Genomic DNA, 19,398 nt, shown 5'->3' with positions numbered 1-19,398 from the left:
GTTATCAGTTGAGTACTGTATAAGAGCATGGACCAGCTATACAATTTCTTTTTTAGTAATAAGTTCGTCTTCTGTAAACTTTGAGTACTCGTACATTACCATTCGTCATTTAGCTAGATAGGCTCCTCCCCAAGCGCTGCACTGTTGCACTATTTTCGAGTAACCTATTTTATTGAACTGAAAAGCAATTACCTTCCCTGTCAAAAATTAATAAACTTTGTGGAGTAATAAAGTACATAATTATTCAGTGGACTCTGTGATGAAAATACTACACGTAATTTTTTCAAAAGAATATTTAAAATTTTACCAAAGTACATTTACAAAGAGAAAATTTTAAGTATTCAGTTTAAAGGTCTTGTTGGAACCTCACTACAGCATTACAGTTACCTGCACAAAAGAAGTGTTCATGCATAATACCGGGTGATCAAAAAGTCAGTACAAATATGAAAACTTAATATACCATGGAATAATATAGATAGAGAGAGGTAAAAATTTACACACATGCTTCGAATGACATGGGGTTTTATTAGAACCAAAAATGAAACAAAGTATTGCTAGACGCGTGAAAGATCTCTTGCGCGCGTCGTTTGGTGGTGATCGTGTGCTCAGTCACCACTTTCGTCATGCTTGGCCTCCGAGGTCCCCAGACCTCAGTCCGTGCGATTATTGGCTATGGGTTACCTGAAGTCGCAAGTGTATCGTGATCGACCGACATCTCTAGGGATGCTGAAAGACAACATCCGACGCCAATGCCTCACCATAACTCCGGACATGCTTTACAGTGCTGTTCACAACATTATTCCTCGACTACAGCTATTGTTGAGGAATGGTGGTGGACATATTGAGCATTTCCTGTGAAGAACATCATCTTTGCTTTGTCTTACTTTGTTATGCTAATCATTGCTATTCTGATGGGATGAAGCGCCATCTGTCGGACAATTTTTTAACGTTTGTATTTTTTTTGTTCCAATAAAACCCCATGTCATTCCAAGCTTGTGTGTCAATTTATACCTCTCTATATACCTCTCTATCTACATTATTCCGTGATTTATTCAGTTTTCAAATTTATACTGACTTTTTGATCACCTGGTAGTTATTGACTAGTAGACTTGAAGGGCCCATTTGAGCTAAATAATATAAGCAAGTGAATCTTTCTGAGAATACAAATCATAATCAGTACAAGCGATCAACTTGTCTGAAAAATCATTCGATGACAGTATTTTCCAATAATTAAACCCATAAAAGAATGTCATGTCCAAGTTGTTAGTGTTCTACCAGTAGAAAATCATCTGCATTTTTATTATACAGATAGTAGGTGCTACTGTGAGTCCGTTGTTGACCAAAAATTTTCTTATTCCTCTCGAGTTATTCATGCCAAACCACTGGTATGCTGCTTGCTAAAGTCTTTAGAGGGAGTGACTCAGGGAAGTGTGGTAGTACCGCTGTCGTTCTCTATATACATAAATGGTTTGGCGGGCAGGGTGGGCAGAAAATTGCGATGGTTTGCTGATGATGCCGTGGTGTACGGTAAGGTGTCGAAGCTGAGTGACTATAGGAACACACAAGACGGCTTAGACCAAATTTCGAGTTGGTGTGATGAATGGTAGCTAGCCCCATATGTGGAAAAATGTAAGTTAATGCTGGTGAGTAGGAAGAACGAACCCATAATGTTCGGATACAATATTAGTAGTGCTCTGCTTGAGATAGTCAAGTCGTTTAAATATCTGGGAGTAACGTTGCAAAGCGATATGAAGTGGAACGAGCATGTGAGAACTGTGGCATGGAAGGCGAATGATGGACTTGGGCTTATTGGGAGAATTTTAGGAAAGTATGGCTCACCTGTAAAGGAGACCACATATAGGACGCTAGTGTGACCTGTTCTTGAGTACTGCTCAAGTGTTTGGGATCTGGATTGAAGGAAGTCGTTGAAGCAATTCAGAGGCGGGCTGCTAGATCTGTTACCAGTATGTTCCAACAAAACATGAGTGTTACCCAGATGCTTCGGGAACTCAAATGGGAATTCCTGAAGTGAAGGCTAAGTTCTTTCCGAGAAGCACTATTGAGAAAATTTAAGGAACCGGCGTTTGAAGCTGACTGCGGAACGATTCTACTGCCGCCAATGAACATTTTAAGTAAGTACCTCTAAGATAAGATGCGAGAGATTAGTGCTCATACGTTGGCGTACTGACAATCGTTTTCCCCTCGCTCTATTTGCAAGTGGAACAGTGGGGGAAATAAGTAGTGGTACAGGATACCCTCCGCCAGGCACCTTACGATGGCTTGGGAGTATCTATGTAGATGTAGATGTACTGTCTCGTTTCCCATCAGCAAAAATAGTATTTCAGTATCAAGTAAAGTAGTTATCAATAGTACACTTTCTTTGTGCTAGTACTTAGTGCAGCATTGTCTTACCAGGCTGGTGACCTATTTCCTTTATACAATTTTTGTTTATTTTATATAGTATCTTACTTGAATCTGTTCTGCTATTGCTTCCTTTCAGTAGTAATCTTTGGAGAAACGGTCGAATATGTTAGTCATAATACATAGTCATGGTCAAAATTAAAATCCTTTCACAGGAGTAACGTCTTCATTGTATTGCTAATTCTATAATATGGTGGTGTTATAAAGTGACTTGTAGTGATGCCCAATGAAATGATCCATAAGGAGCCCAGAGCAAGCAGGCTTTTGCAGAACTATAGGGGAAGAGAGCAACAGGTGCAACGGTCTCGCCTTGTCGAGGAGAAAGTCGCTTAGCCGGGTGGTGTGCTGGCGCAAGGTCTATTCTGCATGTTTTAGCATGGCTCCAATGTGGATAACCGGTCGTCATACAGGGAAAAGTACAATAAAAGGCCGTTGCCGATTTGGACTTTCACTCAGTTTACTATAGACTGTTTCACCTTCTTTGATTTTAAATTGTTTGATTGTCCTACACATTATGTCCACTTTGGATGTCTGTCAGTGGGTAGCTGGTGCAAGGATCGTGTTAAGAGAAGAGCATCAGCAGATAAATATCTCATGGCTTTCCAAAATCGTGGCGTAACAGCTTTGACCTATTAAAGGTTCAAAAGCTGCAGCAGAGTCGGTGACTAGCCTTATGGACAGCTTTTTTCAATATTTCAGCTGACGAGTAACGTGAGGCTATCTGGTGGTTGTGAGAACGCTGATTGGTGCGATAGAAGCGATGCTAGGAGAACATAACACTTTGCAGGAAGTTTTTGAAAAGGAGAGAGGAGAAATTCAGCTTATTGGCTTGTTGATGTTTCGCCATTTCTTGGTGCACTATTCAGTTAAACAATTATGCTGTTAGTGAGCTTTAGTAATTTTTTAGGGGTTTTATGCTCGCGTTTTGTTGTCATGAAGGAGTGAGAATGTAGCTTTTAACAGACTGGAAAAGGAGAAACTTCGTAGAGGGGCTTGGAGGTGAAGAGATTGGCGCTCTCCGCGCTGCACTCTCAACTACAGAAGCCATCTGGAGTCCAATATTCAAGTCCTCAGCTGACGAGCTGTGTTGCTCAGAGGAGTGAGAAACATGGAAGGCTACATAAAAATGGACAATGAACAGTGATTATCACATTAACGTTTGTAGCCGCAACGTCCGCATTTATATTCATAAATTTGTAGCTGTACGCAGTTTCGGCTTTTACCAGTCATCGCTAAACAACGACAACTGTGTCTTCAGTTGTAGTCTCGTGCTCGATGTTTTGATGTTCACAGAAGTGAAATCACAGACTGCAGTCAGCAATTGCAGAGCATCGAACTTCATGGCAGCTAGAAGTGGTGGCTACATTCTGCTCGTGTTGCATCGAAGATTATGTTGAGCGTCGCTTACGGCTTCAGCATAATAGAACCAGCATGAGTCTGTCATTCAAATTGATGATAGTTTTCACTGCCTCATGCTCGTCAGTGTATCATCAGATCTTTGGGATTCTTAGGGTCTTGATGAAGACAAACAGTCACTGAAATCGTCATAAAGTCAAGCTGCAATGCATTTCACATAATCACATGAGACATTATTATGGAACTCCACTCCATTTAGTAACTTTGCCAACTGACAGTCTTAATTTTGCAGGTCTCATCGGAAAGTATGTCACTGAAACGTTGATAATTTCGTAATTGTTTTGAATGCCTTGCGATTGCAAAATATTTTTGTACTAAACCATGGAGCGCATTTAAATCTTGAGTCTATAATCACATTTAATCCTTTTTAATGGTAACTATTATGCCAATCTCCCATCTTAAGATTCGCCGCTAGGAAGAAAATAATTTATAAGATTAGCAAATCCGTTGCGTTCATTAAATTCAGCACTGGGTTTCAATGGTGTGTCTCTCTCACTATTAATTGTGACTAGGTTAAATTCACTTACATACTGGTTTTTGGGAGAAGTATAGAATTATATACCCAAGATCATTTCGAGTTGATGCCCAGCCTAATTAGAAGCGTTATTGCTGCCAAACCATGACAGTTTTCGATACTAAATTTCGAACGACGCGCAGCTCCAATTCACCTAAAAATTAGATCATATATAGTCTTTTTACTATAATGTACGTTCACAATAAGTAAATTTTCTTTATTTGCTATCCTCCCCGGTGTTGCAGGTTTCATGCCCAGCAGAATATTTCATTTGGTTTAGTTAACTCCAGTTCCATGAGAAGTATTCGTGGTAGTTGGCCTGCCCTAAGATAAGTGTCCTTACTTATTTCACGTTTATGCTCAACGCTACCAAAATTCAGAAAACGTATACACCGGATATGTCTTTATTAGTTACTGTTATGACCACTCAAGATAAAAGGAAATTATCAAGAGGTGAGACCCGAATACCACTCAGAACGGCATACCGATGATGACAATCATCGAAGAAGTGCCCTCTGAATGAATGTGGAAAAAAGAGGTGAGTGGAAATAGTGAAAAAATTAACAAAATACGGAAAAATCTCTGCAGCAGACAATGGATAGCTGTTAGGGAAGCAACCTGATGATGCATATGGGATATCCTTAAACCTAAGTTACACTGGTATCAACAACAGCCTATTCGTGCTGAAAACTTCTGTCAGTAGGTAGGAATTTCTGCTTTGGTCATATTTCTTTCAGCCCACTTTGATTATTTCACACAGATTGAGCAGATCCTAGCTCCATTACCAAGGGAAATTTGTCGTAACTCACCCTGTGCTTATCGATGTGCAGCACGCGCAGGTTTGGGTCGAAGAGCAGTTTGTTAGGCTCCAGGTTGATGGGCGACTGGCGCCGGCCCTTGTTGCAGAGGCTCCACTCAGGGTTGATTAGACCCCAGAACGCTGGACCTGCAAACAAAGATAGTCTTGCTTATAACCTTGATTTCCCTTGGTCCAAATAATCAGATTTACCGTATATAAGAAGTCTCAAGTTTATCGAAGTATTGCTGACTAGCTGTATTGCTTGGAGAAGTGAGAAACATGGATGTCAAAATAAAAAGGGCTATGATCAGTGACTACCATAATGTTTACAAACTGGTAGCCGTATTCTATTTCGACTTTTACCAGTCATCAAAACTATATCTTCAGCAGCTGTCTCGTGTTGGATGTTTTGATGTTCATAGAAGTGAAATCACAGGCTGCAGTTAGCTATTGCCGAGCTTAGTTTCCTTAAAACCTTTCTCCACGGAAAACTGTTGCTCGATTACAAAGATTTTGGTCGTTATTTTATGTGGCTTTTAACGAAACTAGAGCCTGTGCTTAAATCCATTTTACATAATCCTTCCGAATGTCGCATTTCAGACTCATGTGACAGTTTTCGGTATATTTTTAATTAATTTTCAGCATTACCTAAATCAGAATCTTTCGTCGAGAAATTGTGACTGCAAACCAGAATTCTTACTGAGCGACGGAGTGTCTACAATGTTACCTTTTGATCCTCGCCCAGTATGTTTCTGTTATATCCTCTGGAGAAATCTGTAAACAGAATAAACTGTAGTTCCTCCAGGAGAGTGGAGTTAGGTGTGTATATGAATCTCCTGAGCACTTCAGGCAGCCTGACCAAGCGAGACGTACGCTGAAGCGTCAAAGAAACTGGTATAGGCATGCTAATTCAAATACAGAGATACGTAAGCAGGCAGAATACGGCGCTGCGCTCGGCAATGCATATATAAGACAAGTGTCTGGTGCACTTGTTCGATCGGTTACTGCTGCTACAATGGCAGGTTATCAAGATTTAAGTGAGTCTGAACGTGATGTTATAGTCGGCGCTCAAGCAATGGGACACACCATCTCCGATGTAGCGTTGAAGTGGGAATTTTCCCGTACGACCATTTCACGAGTGTACCGTGAATATCAGGAATCCGGTAAAACATCAGATCTCTGACATCGCTGCTGCCTGAAAAAGATCCTGCAAAACGGGATCAACGACGACTGAAGAGAAATGTTCAACGTCACGGAAGTACACCCCTTCCGGAAATTGCTGCAGATTTCAGTGCTGGGTCATCAACAAGTGTTACCGTGCGAACTATTCAACGAAACATCATCGATATGGGCTTCTGGAGCCGAAGTCCCACTCGTATACCCTTGATGACTGCACGACACAAAGCCTTACGCCTCTCCTGGGACAGTCAACACCGACATTCGACTGTTGATGACTGGAAACATAATGCCTGGTTGGACGAGTCTCTTTTCGAATTGTATCCAGCGGATGGACATACACCAGTATGGAGACAACCTAATGAATCCATGGACCCAGCATGTCAGCAGGGGACTGCTCAAGCCGGTGGAGGCTCAGTAACGGTGTGGAGTGTGCAGTTGGAGTGATACGGGACCCCTGATACCTCTAGATACGACTCTGACAGGTGACACGTACGTAAGCATCCTGTCTGGTCACCTTTATCCATTCAAGTCCATTGTGCATTCCGACGGACTTGGGCAATTGTAGCAGGACAATGCGGCGTACCACACGTCCAGAATTGCTACAAAGTGCTTCCAGGAATATTCTGAGGTTAAACACTTCCGCTGCCCACAAAACTCCCCAGGCATAAATATTATTGAGCATATCTGGGATGGCTTGCAACGTGATGTTAAGGAGAGATCTCCATCCCCTCGTAGGCGTACTGATTTGTGGACAGCCCTACAGGATTCATGGTGTCACTTAGCTCCAAGACTACTTCAGACATTACTCGAGTGCATGACACGTCGTGTTGCGGCACTTCTGCTTGCTTGCGGGGGTCCTACACAATATTAAGCAGGTGTAGTAGTTTTTCCTTGGCTCTTCAGTGTAAAAGAATCCTTTGTCATTCAGTCCTACCGCAGCGTTTTACAGAAAACTGTAATTCGTATCGAAATGGTAGATTTCCTCGTTAAAATTTTATCTACTACGTCCTTCAGTAACCCCAAGGCTACAGTAGCCAAATGAAACATCCTTTAGATATATACAGGGTGATTCAAAAAGAATACCACAACTTTAGGAATTTAAAACTCTGCAACGACAAAAGGCAGAGCTAAGCACTATTTGTCGGCAAATTAAGGGAGCTATAAAGTTTCATTTAGTTGTACATTTGTTCGCTTGAGGCGCTGTTGACTAGGCGTCAGCGTCAGTTGATGCTAAGATGGCGACCGCTCAACAGAAAGCTTTTTGTGTTATTGAGTACGGCAGAAGTGAATCGACGACAGTTGTTCAGCGTGCATTTCGAACGAAGTATGGTGTTAAACCTCCTGTTAGGTGGTGTATTAAACGTTGGTATAAACAGTTTACAGAGAATGGGTGTTTGTGCAAAGGGAAAAGTTCTGGACGGCCGAGAACGAGTGATGAAAATGTAGCACTTCATCACTGGCCTCCAAGAAGCCCTGATCTTACCCCCTGAGATTTTTTCTTATGGGGGTATGTTAAGGATATGGTGTTTCGGCCACCTCTCCCAGCCACCATTGATGATTTGAAATGAGAAATAACAGCAGCTATCCAAACTGTTACGCCTGATATGCTACAGAGAGTGTGGAACGAGTTGGAGTGTCGGGTTGATATTGCTCGAGTGTCTGGAGGGGGCCATATTGAACATCTCTGAACTTGTTTTTGAGTGAAAAAAACCTTTTTAAATACTCTTTGTAATGATGTATAACTGAAGGTTATATTATGTTTCTTTCATTAAATACACATTTTTAAAGTTGTGGTATTCTTTTTGAATCACCCTGTATTTTTCAACCTTTCTATTATCACCTCACTGACCCTGTTTCTCGATGGCACTTGTATTTGTACATATTTTTCGCAGTGCCTTCTCGTGTTTGCCAATCGCCAGTGTGTTGGGTTGGGTTGGGTTGTTTGGGAAAGGAGACCAGACAGCGAGGTCATCGGTCTCATCGGATTAGGGAAGGATGGGGAAGGAGGTCGGCCGTGCCCTCTCAAAGGGACCATCCCCGTATTTGCCTGGAGCGATTTAGGGAAATCACAGAAAACCTAAATCAGGATGGCCGGACGCGGGATTGAACCGTCGTCCTCCCGAATGCGAGTCCAGTGTCTAACCACTGCGCCACCTCGCTCGGTTCGCCAGTGTGATTCGCTTTGTTATAGGCAGTCGTCAGTGCCAGCGTTGTGGCTACCTTGCTTACGTTCTTGGGTTTTTTGTTTGGACCTTTGAGAAGGCTAGGCACCCTACATGACAAAACCATTTCGTCGTTAACTGCTCATCACTTTCCGATCACTTCATACTGTGCACGATGAACAAAACTGGTCACAGCCCATCTCCCCGTTTTATATCTGTCTTGATTTCAGCCTCTTTCTATGCAGCTCCTCTGAATCTAACTCCTGTGTTGTGTTTGTCAGAAGATTCACGAACACAAAATGTAGGAGGCCAGCTTTTCGTTAAATTTTCCTAGTTCTGTCACGCGCATTTGTAAAAATATTACTGGTTCCATTACCGTCTGTCAAGTTAAAATTTAAAACCGTAAGTCCAATAGAAGTTAACCCAGGTTTAAGGATCCATACACTTGTCGCGTGCACACAGGCTCATCCATTTACTGTGCCTTTAACAATATAGTAGGAACACCTCGACTCAGTCAGTAGCTCTCAAACGAGACAGGCATCGAAGGACGGGCGAGTGTCGAGAATAGCAACAGTCGTATGGGCGAAACACGACGTACAAGCGACAAACGCTGTGCGAGTGCGAGGTCGAAATAAAAGATTGAATGTAAGCGACTAGCCAAAGGTACGAGAGAGCTGTTGGCTAAACTTGAACACAGACTGAAAATACTCCGAATGGAAAGAGATGATTCGTTTGAAGTTTAAGTAGCACTGCGCTAACGACTGTGGTTAAACTGACATTTTCACAACTTGCACGGTTGACTCTGACACTCCACGGACTCTCTACTTTGAAAAGTAAATTCCTCCTACGTAGAAGAGAACCCGACGACGAGTACCCGAAGCATTGCCAATGCTATGGGCTCTTGTAGAGCGCGCGGTTCAAAGTTCATTGTTTCCGCTGTGTGCGGAATGTGAAGCGAGAGATCTGAAATAGATGTGATCTTCAAACATATTTCACTTCGAAACGCTAAATGTCTGGACAGGGATACCTTCTCAAAAGTTTCTCTATTGTCACCCCCCCCCCCCATAAAACCCCTAGAAGCCTTGAATAGGAATAGTGAAACTGCATCTATAAGCAATAAAAACAAAAATACAATAATCACACACGACAGGACAACGGTTATGAATGCAATACTGTATGTTACTGAGGCGCAGGGTGCGATTTGTGCTTTTACCAGGGGGGGGGGGGGGGGGGGATGTCTTAGGGGGCTAGTAGAATTATATATGTTACTAGCTTGGACCGTGGAATTACGCATGGTTAAACAGCTATTTATAAATAGATGTTAATGCCGAAACTCACTATTCACGCGTATGCACTATCAGAAAAGCCATCCCCTGTTATATCTTTAAAAGTACATTATAGGTAAAGCTTATTTACAAAATCATGTACATACAGGTAGGTATACGAGAGGAATTCAAAAAGGAGAGTCACATTTGTGAAAAGCTGTACTTATTCTGATGTTAGAAAACTGAAACATATTAATAGTATTAATAGTAAGACTTACTAAAAACTTTCAGTGTTCGGCTTCACAAATTCAAATTATATGTAAAGTTTTACTCCAGTGCGTGGGAAATAAACATCCCAGGTTTGGATGCATAAACTAAAACCAGAGGAGGGGATGGTCTGCTGCAGTGGGGGGGGGGGGGGGGGGGGGGGGGAAATCCCCCCCATCCCCCCCTGCAAATCGCATACTGCTGAGACGATAACACTAGGCGGCTGTAGTGAAGATTAACTAGAGAAAGAGGAAAGGAGAAATACTGAGGTAAATACAAGGCCGTCAGAGGGGTGGCGAGAAACGGGAGCGATGACCCAGGGGAGAGCTGTGTCACACTATGAGGGCAGGACAAACTTGACTGAGAAAGATAAAAATTACTGGGTGTGTGGGCTGGACGAATATATGGATGGAATGAGTGTGAGATCTGAAAGAGATGTGATCTTGAAACATATTTTACTTCGAAACGCTACATTTCTGGACACGGATTCCTTCACAAAAGTTTCTCTACTGTCCCCCCTAAAACCCCTAGTAGCCTTGAACAGGAATGGGGGAAAACAGCGGGTAGAGACCATAACGAAAGAAGGGGAACAAGATCTATGTGGGGCAGAACCGGGAAATTTCAATGGACTATTGGCCTGGTATGTATTGCGCTCTTACACGTACAAAATGCCTCTTGTTGTATGAATGTTGTCTCATCAGAATGATAAATAGATATTGAATAGGTCTAGTTACAACAATATGGTTTTGCAAAATTTAGGTTTTAACCTGAGATGTTGCACTTTTTTATTTTCTTTTTCTTTTTATTTATTTATTTACTTATTTATTTATTATTTTTTTGTGCAGCAACTCATACAGTTCTATCATACGACAGGTTCGGTGACGTTGTTTCAAACGTACCCAAAGTTGCAAGAGCAATCCATAGGCCAGTAAAGTCTAATACGCTCAAAGGTTTTAAATCTGTTCACTCAATTCAGAAAAGTGCGCCGCATCTACAATGAGTTCTTTTTACCTTTATTTGTGTGTTTGTGTGTGGAATTCGTCTATTTTGGCCAATAAAATATTTTCTTCATTGTTGTTAGTAATCTAGAGACACCTTTCTGTTGTCAGGCATTTTTTAACATTCTCCGCAAACAGGGATAATACCGAGTACTCCGTTTCCCATTTACGCTGAACTCTCAGCAAGCTGTTTCTCCCTCTTGCCGCAGGTACAACGTATACTAAAAATTCAAGTATTTTTCTTGAAACTGTGTGGAATAATTCATTGCCAGCGAATGTAGCATTTTGCATTAAAACTTAATGAATCGATACTGAACCGCTTTTCTTCCTTAGAATATTAATCAGGATGTCTCCCGCCATGAAAAGAGTATAACAGCGGTGGGCGATTCTTTTCGAATCTCAGATTCAGTTCAGTTCCTACTACAGATCTGATACAATTCTGTTTACGAGCCTAATAGGATAACTTACAAGCAGACCTCGCGCAATGGCACTTCTTGATATTTTTCATTCTTAAAGGATCTGAACCTCAGAGGAATGATCTGACGAAGTTCTAAGAAAAAGAAATATATACAGGAAAAGAGCATAGTAGAACCTGAGAAATCTGTACTATAAATATCTTTTTCTTCAGATGTTAAATTAAGGCATCGTAATACCGTTGTAAAACCAGAAATCCTCTACTGGTCACAAATGCAAAATGGCATTAGACGATCTGTAAAACACGGAGACGAATATCTTTCGAATAAAATTAGGTTCAATCACGAATAAAGATGGTATTTTGCTTATGAAACCAAAGAAGGATATTCAGGGTGAGCACGAAGTCTTGCCCTGATTATAACAATTTACTAAAGAATAACCGTTTGACATAATAATTTACAATTTGATGCCATTACATAGGTTAGTGTTACTAGTATTATTATGTCAAACGATTATTCTGTAATAAATTGTTATAATCAGGGCAAGACTTTGTGCTCACCCTATGTATACATTCTGCCTTAAAATAACTGATTGGATTACGAAAATACGTGATATGCTCTGTGGATATCTAGAGGGAATGAAAGAAGACAGATTAACAAAGGAGATCCACATGTTCTTCCAAAACATGCAAACAGATAACATGGTAAAACCAAACACGACTTCAAGAAATGTAGATTGAGTAGGAGGCCTCATTCAACAGAGTCAAATTCAGATTGGCAGTCAAGAAATATAAGGGTTTTTTAGGAAGACGAAACGTAGAGAGAAAGAACTGGGGTCAAACGGTCAGATGAGAGGAAAAGAGCTCATTTTGAGAAAATGAAAGAGTTTCGGGGAATGATGGATGTAAAGAGATATAATAGAGATCTTAACGTGGTCCTGACCTGCCTGAATCGTCAACTTTATCTGATTCCGTTTAAATTCTGTATTCATAATGAAGAGGGGGGGGGGGGACTTTTAACCTCCTCCCTCGTCCTTCGAAATTTGCCATACGGAGTTTTTACTCTCTGGGTTTTAGTAAGGTTTATGTGTCACCTATAAAATTTAGTTCTTTTTCCATCACAAATCTCGAAACTGACCAAGTCCTTCATATATAAAATTTAAGTTATAGTGTCTCGTCCAACCCCGTCGCCCAACCCCCAACCCTGGATAAATTTCAGACGATGCTAGTGGGTATACTGTACCGCGCACGCTTGTAGTGTGTGTGTGTGAGTGTGTGTGTGTGTGTGTGTGTGTGTGTGTGTGTGTGTGTGTATGTGTGTAATGGTGAAGTATATACGAATGGCATGACTGGTGGCTGACAGTCCCTCAAGAGGAATGTTCAGCCGTCTGTTAGCCAATTATTTCAACTGGACGCCACTTCGATAACTTTCACGCCCTTACCCAACCACAGCTATCCTATCGTCGAAGGGGACCTAGAGTTTGACGTGGAACCCGAACCACGTGTCTTTCCTGGCTTATCTTCACGTCACTGAGAGGATAAGTATTGCAAAGGCAGACGGAAGAATTACGATGTTTGGCCGTGGTTCGGTGCTGCGACCTTCCGGTCTCAAGGCTCGAACCTTAACATTAGACCACTAAGCTCGCCTGTGTATGAGGCGATTTTGGGTTCAACATTATAATGTCGTATCTGTAATACACAATTCCCATTTTTCATTTATTAAACTTTGGTTGTGTAGATGACGTCTGGAGGTCATTTTAAAAAGAAACACCGTTTACCAACGTACGTAAATGTCTAACAAAGATAGAAGTATTGTCTACTAGAAGAAAACAGTTAGCCGATCCAATGGGATTACGAGGGCTATTCGGGAAGCAAGGTCCAATCGGTCGCGAAATAGAAACATCTGTTAAAATCAAAAATATTTTATTTGCAACAGTTTGCTACAGCTTCCAGCTACTTCTCTACATAGTCGCCGCTCCGACTGAGACATTTGTCGTTGTGTTCTACCAACTCTCCAATACGATAGTTATAGAAGGCATCTGCCTGCGATTTCTGCCAATTCTCTACGCTGACCCACAGCTCTTTGTCTGTTCCAAAACGTTTTCTTCATAGCCAGCAGTTCATGTCAGCAGAGCTGAAGCTGAGGAGAACCAATTACGGGCTGTAATGTGGGTTGTCAAATACCTCCCACCAAAACTGGTGCAGTAGCATTTTCATTGCCCCTGCAGAGGGCGACGAATAATTGTCATGACAGTGCAAACGCATGATAGTTATCTTATGTGGGCTGCATGACATCAAGCGAAATCTCTCAGCGTGCACGCGTACCTAGGTGAAGACACTACTTTATAGGGTGCTTACTCTGCGCTCAGAACTTAAAAGTGTGACTTGACGTGGTCGATGGCCTGTTACACACACTGCCCAACAAATCTGTGTAAAGCTTCATCGGAGTTTTACTATTTCACGCCCGATCGGACTTTCTTTTCGTATAGCCCTCATGCATTTAAAAGTAATTATTTCTAGTTTATGCATCCCAAGTTACATGATTCTGATGCGTAAGCGATGTTATTAGTGTACTAACTTTTTCTGCCTTTGTAATTTCCTACATTATACGTTTTCTAAACCTATCTAAAAGGCAGACATTGCAAAGCTTTAAAAGAGATAAGAGAGTATTAAATTCAGAGGGAAGATGCAAAGCGAATGGATGGTAATTCTTGAGGAAGTACTTATATTTTACTTGAATAATCAAAATTCATCCTGCATGACATTCCAGTACTGTACATTACTCATTCTCTAGTAAACCCATTTCCACAGCGGTCCACATATCATGATTGAGCAATTCCGCCGGGTTTCCCTCCCAAACTGAAGTTAACACTAAATATTCTAACTCCAACTGCTGATCTCCTTTAGATAATGATAAACGTGTCAGTCCTAGAAAGGTGACTGGTACATCACTCCAGTCTGGAAAATTTTAGCTCAGCGTTGTATGTGTGCCACTATGCCTACATTATTTATGTCCCTTAACAAGAATCTCTTTCTGGAAAACCTTTACATCTTCATACATATGTGTCTCCTACATCATTTCGGCTAGTTACAAAATCTTTGCATCATACTATAGATTCATTGAAAAAAATTTGGTAACAAATATCAAACTTCATAATCCCCATGTTTATATTAGAGCAACTTTTACTAGGATTGTTGTGGAGCAATTACTTCGTTCAGAGAAATAACGTAAATATAGCAAACATCTTGTGAGTCGTAAAACACGAAGAAGTTCACTTAGTATTTTGCAATGTTCTTCATGAAAGCAAGCATATTTTCAAAATTGTAAGATATTTGTGGCTCTCTTTTTGCATATTAGTGATATATAACGACAATTAGTAAATAACCACCTAGTTTTAGGAAACGTCTACTTCATGAATGTTGATGGTAGCGTTTACAGTTGCTCTTTTCACTCTTGTATCTCATGTTTCTCGCCTGTCCACATTCTTCGTGTTTAAATTTTGTCATGATTTTTGTTATTTTCACGTACATAACTGCCGCTCTGGGGGATTCATGTTTCCCAAGACCAACCTACTTTTATTGGCTTCTTAGGTGCGACTGATTTCTCTACCGATTCTACGAGACAGTTCAGAAAAATGTGAGTAACCATGGAGATAACGAATCATTGACAAGGAGTAGTCCCCAGTGGTGCAATCGACTTTTTGCAACCACCGATGTGGTGTTCTGCGTTAAGAACCCAGGTAGCCTTGAATATAATGTTTTTAAGTTTTCTAATCCTCTGCCACGTCATTTTAACCATCGTATGGACTTTCTTATTTGTTCTCATTTATCCACTGGGCTCAAAATCATTAGTAGATCTGCGCTTACCAGTTACAAATGAGTTCTTTTGGTTTATTTCTTGCGTTTTCCTCTTACATTTGTTTTATGAGTGCGCCGCTTTTAAAATGTCCGACAACGCAAATTCATCAACATTCACGAATGCGTTACGCTATAGATTGTCTATTTACGAGGACAGATCTGTCATTTCTGGAAACCCTCCTGATAATATAAATTCTGATGCACTAGCGTTCAGGAAATGGCCTGATTTTAAACAGCGAGGATGAAGAAGAGGGTTTGTATGAGGAGATAAGCCTTTCTGTACAACTATATGTTAATTTTCGGATTTTCTCGTCCACCATAAACAACCTGTAAATCCACCAATGATTTTGAGCGCAATGGAGAAATGAGAATAACTAAAAAAGTTAGTTAGATGGTTAAAATGACTTGGCAAAGGTTTAGAAAATTTAAAGACATTATATTTGAAGCAAATAACTGAAGAAAGATAAAATGTAGGATGAAAGGAGAAAGTATAGAAGCGTGATTGGATTCAAACCCGCCACCCTCGGTTTCCCACTCTGTTACGCTACTGATCGCTACGCACTACGCTGCCATGGCAGTCGAGAATCGACGGCTAATTTAATGCAATAGAGGAACAGGCTAAATTGTTTTCGGCTTTTAGTCGTAAACAAGGGCCCCCAGGGTCAATGACTTGAGTGTGTGGTACCTGAGCTCTTAACCTACACCACCATATAGGTGGTTGCAGAAAGTCGATTGCAGCATTGGGGACCTCTCATTGTGAGAAACAAAACATGTCTTGTTCGTGCAGCGTAAAGCCCAGTGCTCTGTACTCTGAGCGGTACGAGATAAAGTTGAGCTGGAGCGAGTCCTAACGACCGTGGGCCGGTGCATCGGCAAGCATGAGTGTCACTTTTAGGCTGTCTCCCTCCCTCGTTTAGGCAAATCCTGGGCTGTTTCTCACAGTCCGCCTCATAAAACACGGTACACAAACAGTTAAAATTGATATCACACAGAATCACTAACAGATGCTACACAAGACTTTTCTCGCTTATTTTACCTTGACAACTGTGGCGTTAGGAAGAGTATCCAGACAAAATGCAAGTAGGAAAATAATGTTCGTAAAATACTGAAAATCGGACCCCGTAGTAAATGGCAAGAGTGCCAAGGAGGAGGAGGAGGAGGAGGAGGAGGAGAAAGAGAAGGAGGAGATGTAGAAGAAGAAAAGGAAAACATGAATTCAATTACTAATGAACTGAAGCAAATTACTCACCAGACCCAGATGGAATCCCACTTCGCTTTATCAAAGGGTGTTCTACAGCATTAGCCTGCGGCCTTGCTGCAATGGTAACACCGGTTCGCGTCACATCACCGAAGTTAAGCACTGTCGGGCTTGGCTAGCAGTTGGATGGGTCACCGTCCAGGTCAGTGCTGTTGGCAAGCGGAGTGGTCTCAGCCCTTGTGAGGCCAATTGAGGAAATACTTGATTGAGACGTAGCGGCACAGGTCACGAAAACTGAACAACGACAGGGGGAGAAGTGTGTTGACCATATGCCTCTCCGTATCCGCATCCGGTGACGCCTAAGGGGAGGATGACGTGGCGGCCGGTTGGTACTGTTGGGCCCTCAAGGCCTATTCGGAGTGAGTTTGTTTGTACTAGGTAACATTTATCGCGATGGTCTTACCCTGCGCGAAGACCAAAGTTAATGGAAAAAAGCGCACGTGACTCCTGTGTGTAAGAAGGGTAAAGGAACGGACGCGCATGGTTACAGACCAATATCCTTAACATCGGTGTGGTGCAGAATTGTTGAACATATTCCCAGTTCGAATATAATAAATTTCCTTGTGATGAAAAACCTAGTGTCTACGTACAAGCACGATTTTTGAAAGCATTACTCGTGCGAAACTCATCTTGCAATTTTCTCACGTCATATGGTAAAAACCATGGGTGAAGCAAACAGACAGACTCCAATTTCCTAAGTTTCCGAAAAGCATTTCACACGGCGCCCCACTGAAAACTTTTAACGAAGTTACGAGGATGCGCAATAGGTTCCCAGATATGTAAATGGGTCGACGGCTTCTTAAGTAATAAAACCCAGTAAGTATTCCAGACGGAGAGTGCTCATACAGACAAGGGTATGCTCAGAAGCGCTCCAGGGAGGTGTGATAGGCCCACTGTTACTTTCTGTAAACATAAATGATCTGGTGGACAGGATAACTAGCCGACTGCGTCTGTTTGTTGTGGTGCAAGGGAAGGTGTCCTTGAGTTCTAGAAGGATACAAGATGACTTAGACAAAATTTATATTTGGTGTGATGAATGGTAGCTAGTTCTGAATGTAGAAAAATGTAAATTGATGCAGATGAGAGGGAAAAAGAAACTCGTAATATTCAGATATAACATTAGTAGAGCGATGCTTGAGGTAGGCACGTTGATTAAATATGTGTCGCAACGGTGCAAAGCGGTATGGAATTAAACTAGCATGCTAGGATTGTAGTATGGAAGGCGAATAGTCAACATCGGTTTATTGGAAGAATTTTTGGAAAGTGCGGTTCATCTGTAAAGGAATCCGCACCAGGTCGAATTAGAGGAAGACATCGAAGAAATTCAGAGGCAGGGTGCTAGATTTGTTACCATTAGGTTCTATTAACATGTAAGTACTTCGGAAACTCAGATGGTAGGTCCAGGAGCAAAGGCGACGTTCTCTTTGAGTAACACTACAGAGAAAAGTTAGAGAAAGGGAATTTGAGGTTGAATCCATAACGATTCTACTGCCGCTAATGTACGTTTCAGGTAAGAACCACGACGAAGAGATAAGAGAAATTAGGGATTGTGAAGAGGCATATAGACAGCCGTTTACCCCTAGCTCTATTTGCGATCGAAATAGGATAGGAAATTAGTGGTGGCTCAGGTTTCACTCCGTCAAGCACCATACGTTGGCTCCAGAATATGTTTGTAGATGTCGATGTAGAACAGAAAGTGAGCTCCAGAGAGAATTATGAATGTTTCGAGCTGTAACATATTCCTTGACGTACTGTAGAACGAATGTGTTGAATTTCCTTACTGCCACTGAAGCACTGGCAACTTCATGGCCTAGCTACTACCGCTTTCACGAGGAACCTACTTTTATTGTCCTCTTTAAGCGAAAGTGGTGCCTTCAATGATTCTAGGAGACATAAAGTATAAATATTGACAGCGATTTGTTGTAACTGATAAGGAAAACATGAAACACAATTAACAAGTGGTTTTAGATGGAGAAAAAAGTGGGGTCTGGAGCAAATTAGCAACGCACAGCTAAGCTCCGTGTTGTGGTCCTAATAGGTCAGTCGAGACTGACCGACCGCATTGTCATCCTCTGCCAAAAGTGTCACTGGTTGCAGTATGCGGGCTTAGCACGCGGCTCACCTAACCGCTGTCGGCTTTCTTGATAGTGGAGTAGCTACCTGTCATTAAAGCAGCTCCCCTGTTAGCACCACGAGGCTGAGTGCACCCTGTTCCAGTCCTCCCACTAAGGAAAAATCCGTGGAAGTACCGGGACTCGAATCCCGGACCGAACCATAGCAGACAGACTGTAAACTGTAACCTATTCGTTGAAGTACTGAAGAACTAACAAGACTTCATAATACGTTCAAAGTAAATTACAAAGTAAATTACCAATCCAGCTTGGTATTCTCATATACGTTATACCGAAAGTAAATCATATAACTGTGCTACAAAACTACGTTAGCAATCGTCTGGGAACTTCCAGCGTTTGGCCCTGTGAATCAAACAGCGACGCATTACGCGCTCGAATGGCGAGCGGCTGTAGTTTCGTCCTTCAAAAGGGGAGATAATCGAAAATTTACGGTAAATACCAATCATAAGCAATGAACTGTGTTATGATACGAAGTTAAATCAAATGTCAATAAATGCCTGATGGATACTTTGTAATGTTGTCTTTGTGCTTCATTCGACCACTGTGATTCGTTTTAAACTACCATGTAATCTGCCCATTATCTCTGATAATGCAATCATGGAAACAGAGATGCATCGCGAAAATGCATTTTGTTCCAGCAATTGAATTTCTAGCAAACACGTATCACATCAATTATTGGAAATATGTGCGACGCCGCCGTGTGCTCCGACAGTGCCG

General features: G+C 41.6%; 1 protein-coding gene across 1 annotated transcript in view; it reads right to left on the bottom strand.

The window, feature by feature from the left end:
* The window catches only part of LOC124788661 (carbonic anhydrase-related protein 10-like), a 684,001-nt gene that overhangs the window by 605,673 nt on the left and 58,930 nt on the right, over positions 1-19,398 (bottom strand). Inside the window, exon 3 of the mRNA XM_047255937.1 lies at positions 5,161-5,297. Within this exon, the coding sequence (XP_047111893.1) occupies positions 5,161-5,297 (137 nt within the window). The remainder of the gene's footprint in view (positions 1-5,160; positions 5,298-19,398) is intronic.

This window comes from Schistocerca piceifrons, chromosome 3 (assembly GCF_021461385.2).
Source record: "Schistocerca piceifrons isolate TAMUIC-IGC-003096 chromosome 3, iqSchPice1.1, whole genome shotgun sequence".
Taxonomy (NCBI): domain Eukaryota; kingdom Metazoa; phylum Arthropoda; class Insecta; order Orthoptera; family Acrididae; genus Schistocerca; species Schistocerca piceifrons.
The sequence above is the reverse complement of the archived record's forward strand: the minus strand, read 5'-3'. Positions and strand labels throughout refer to the sequence as shown.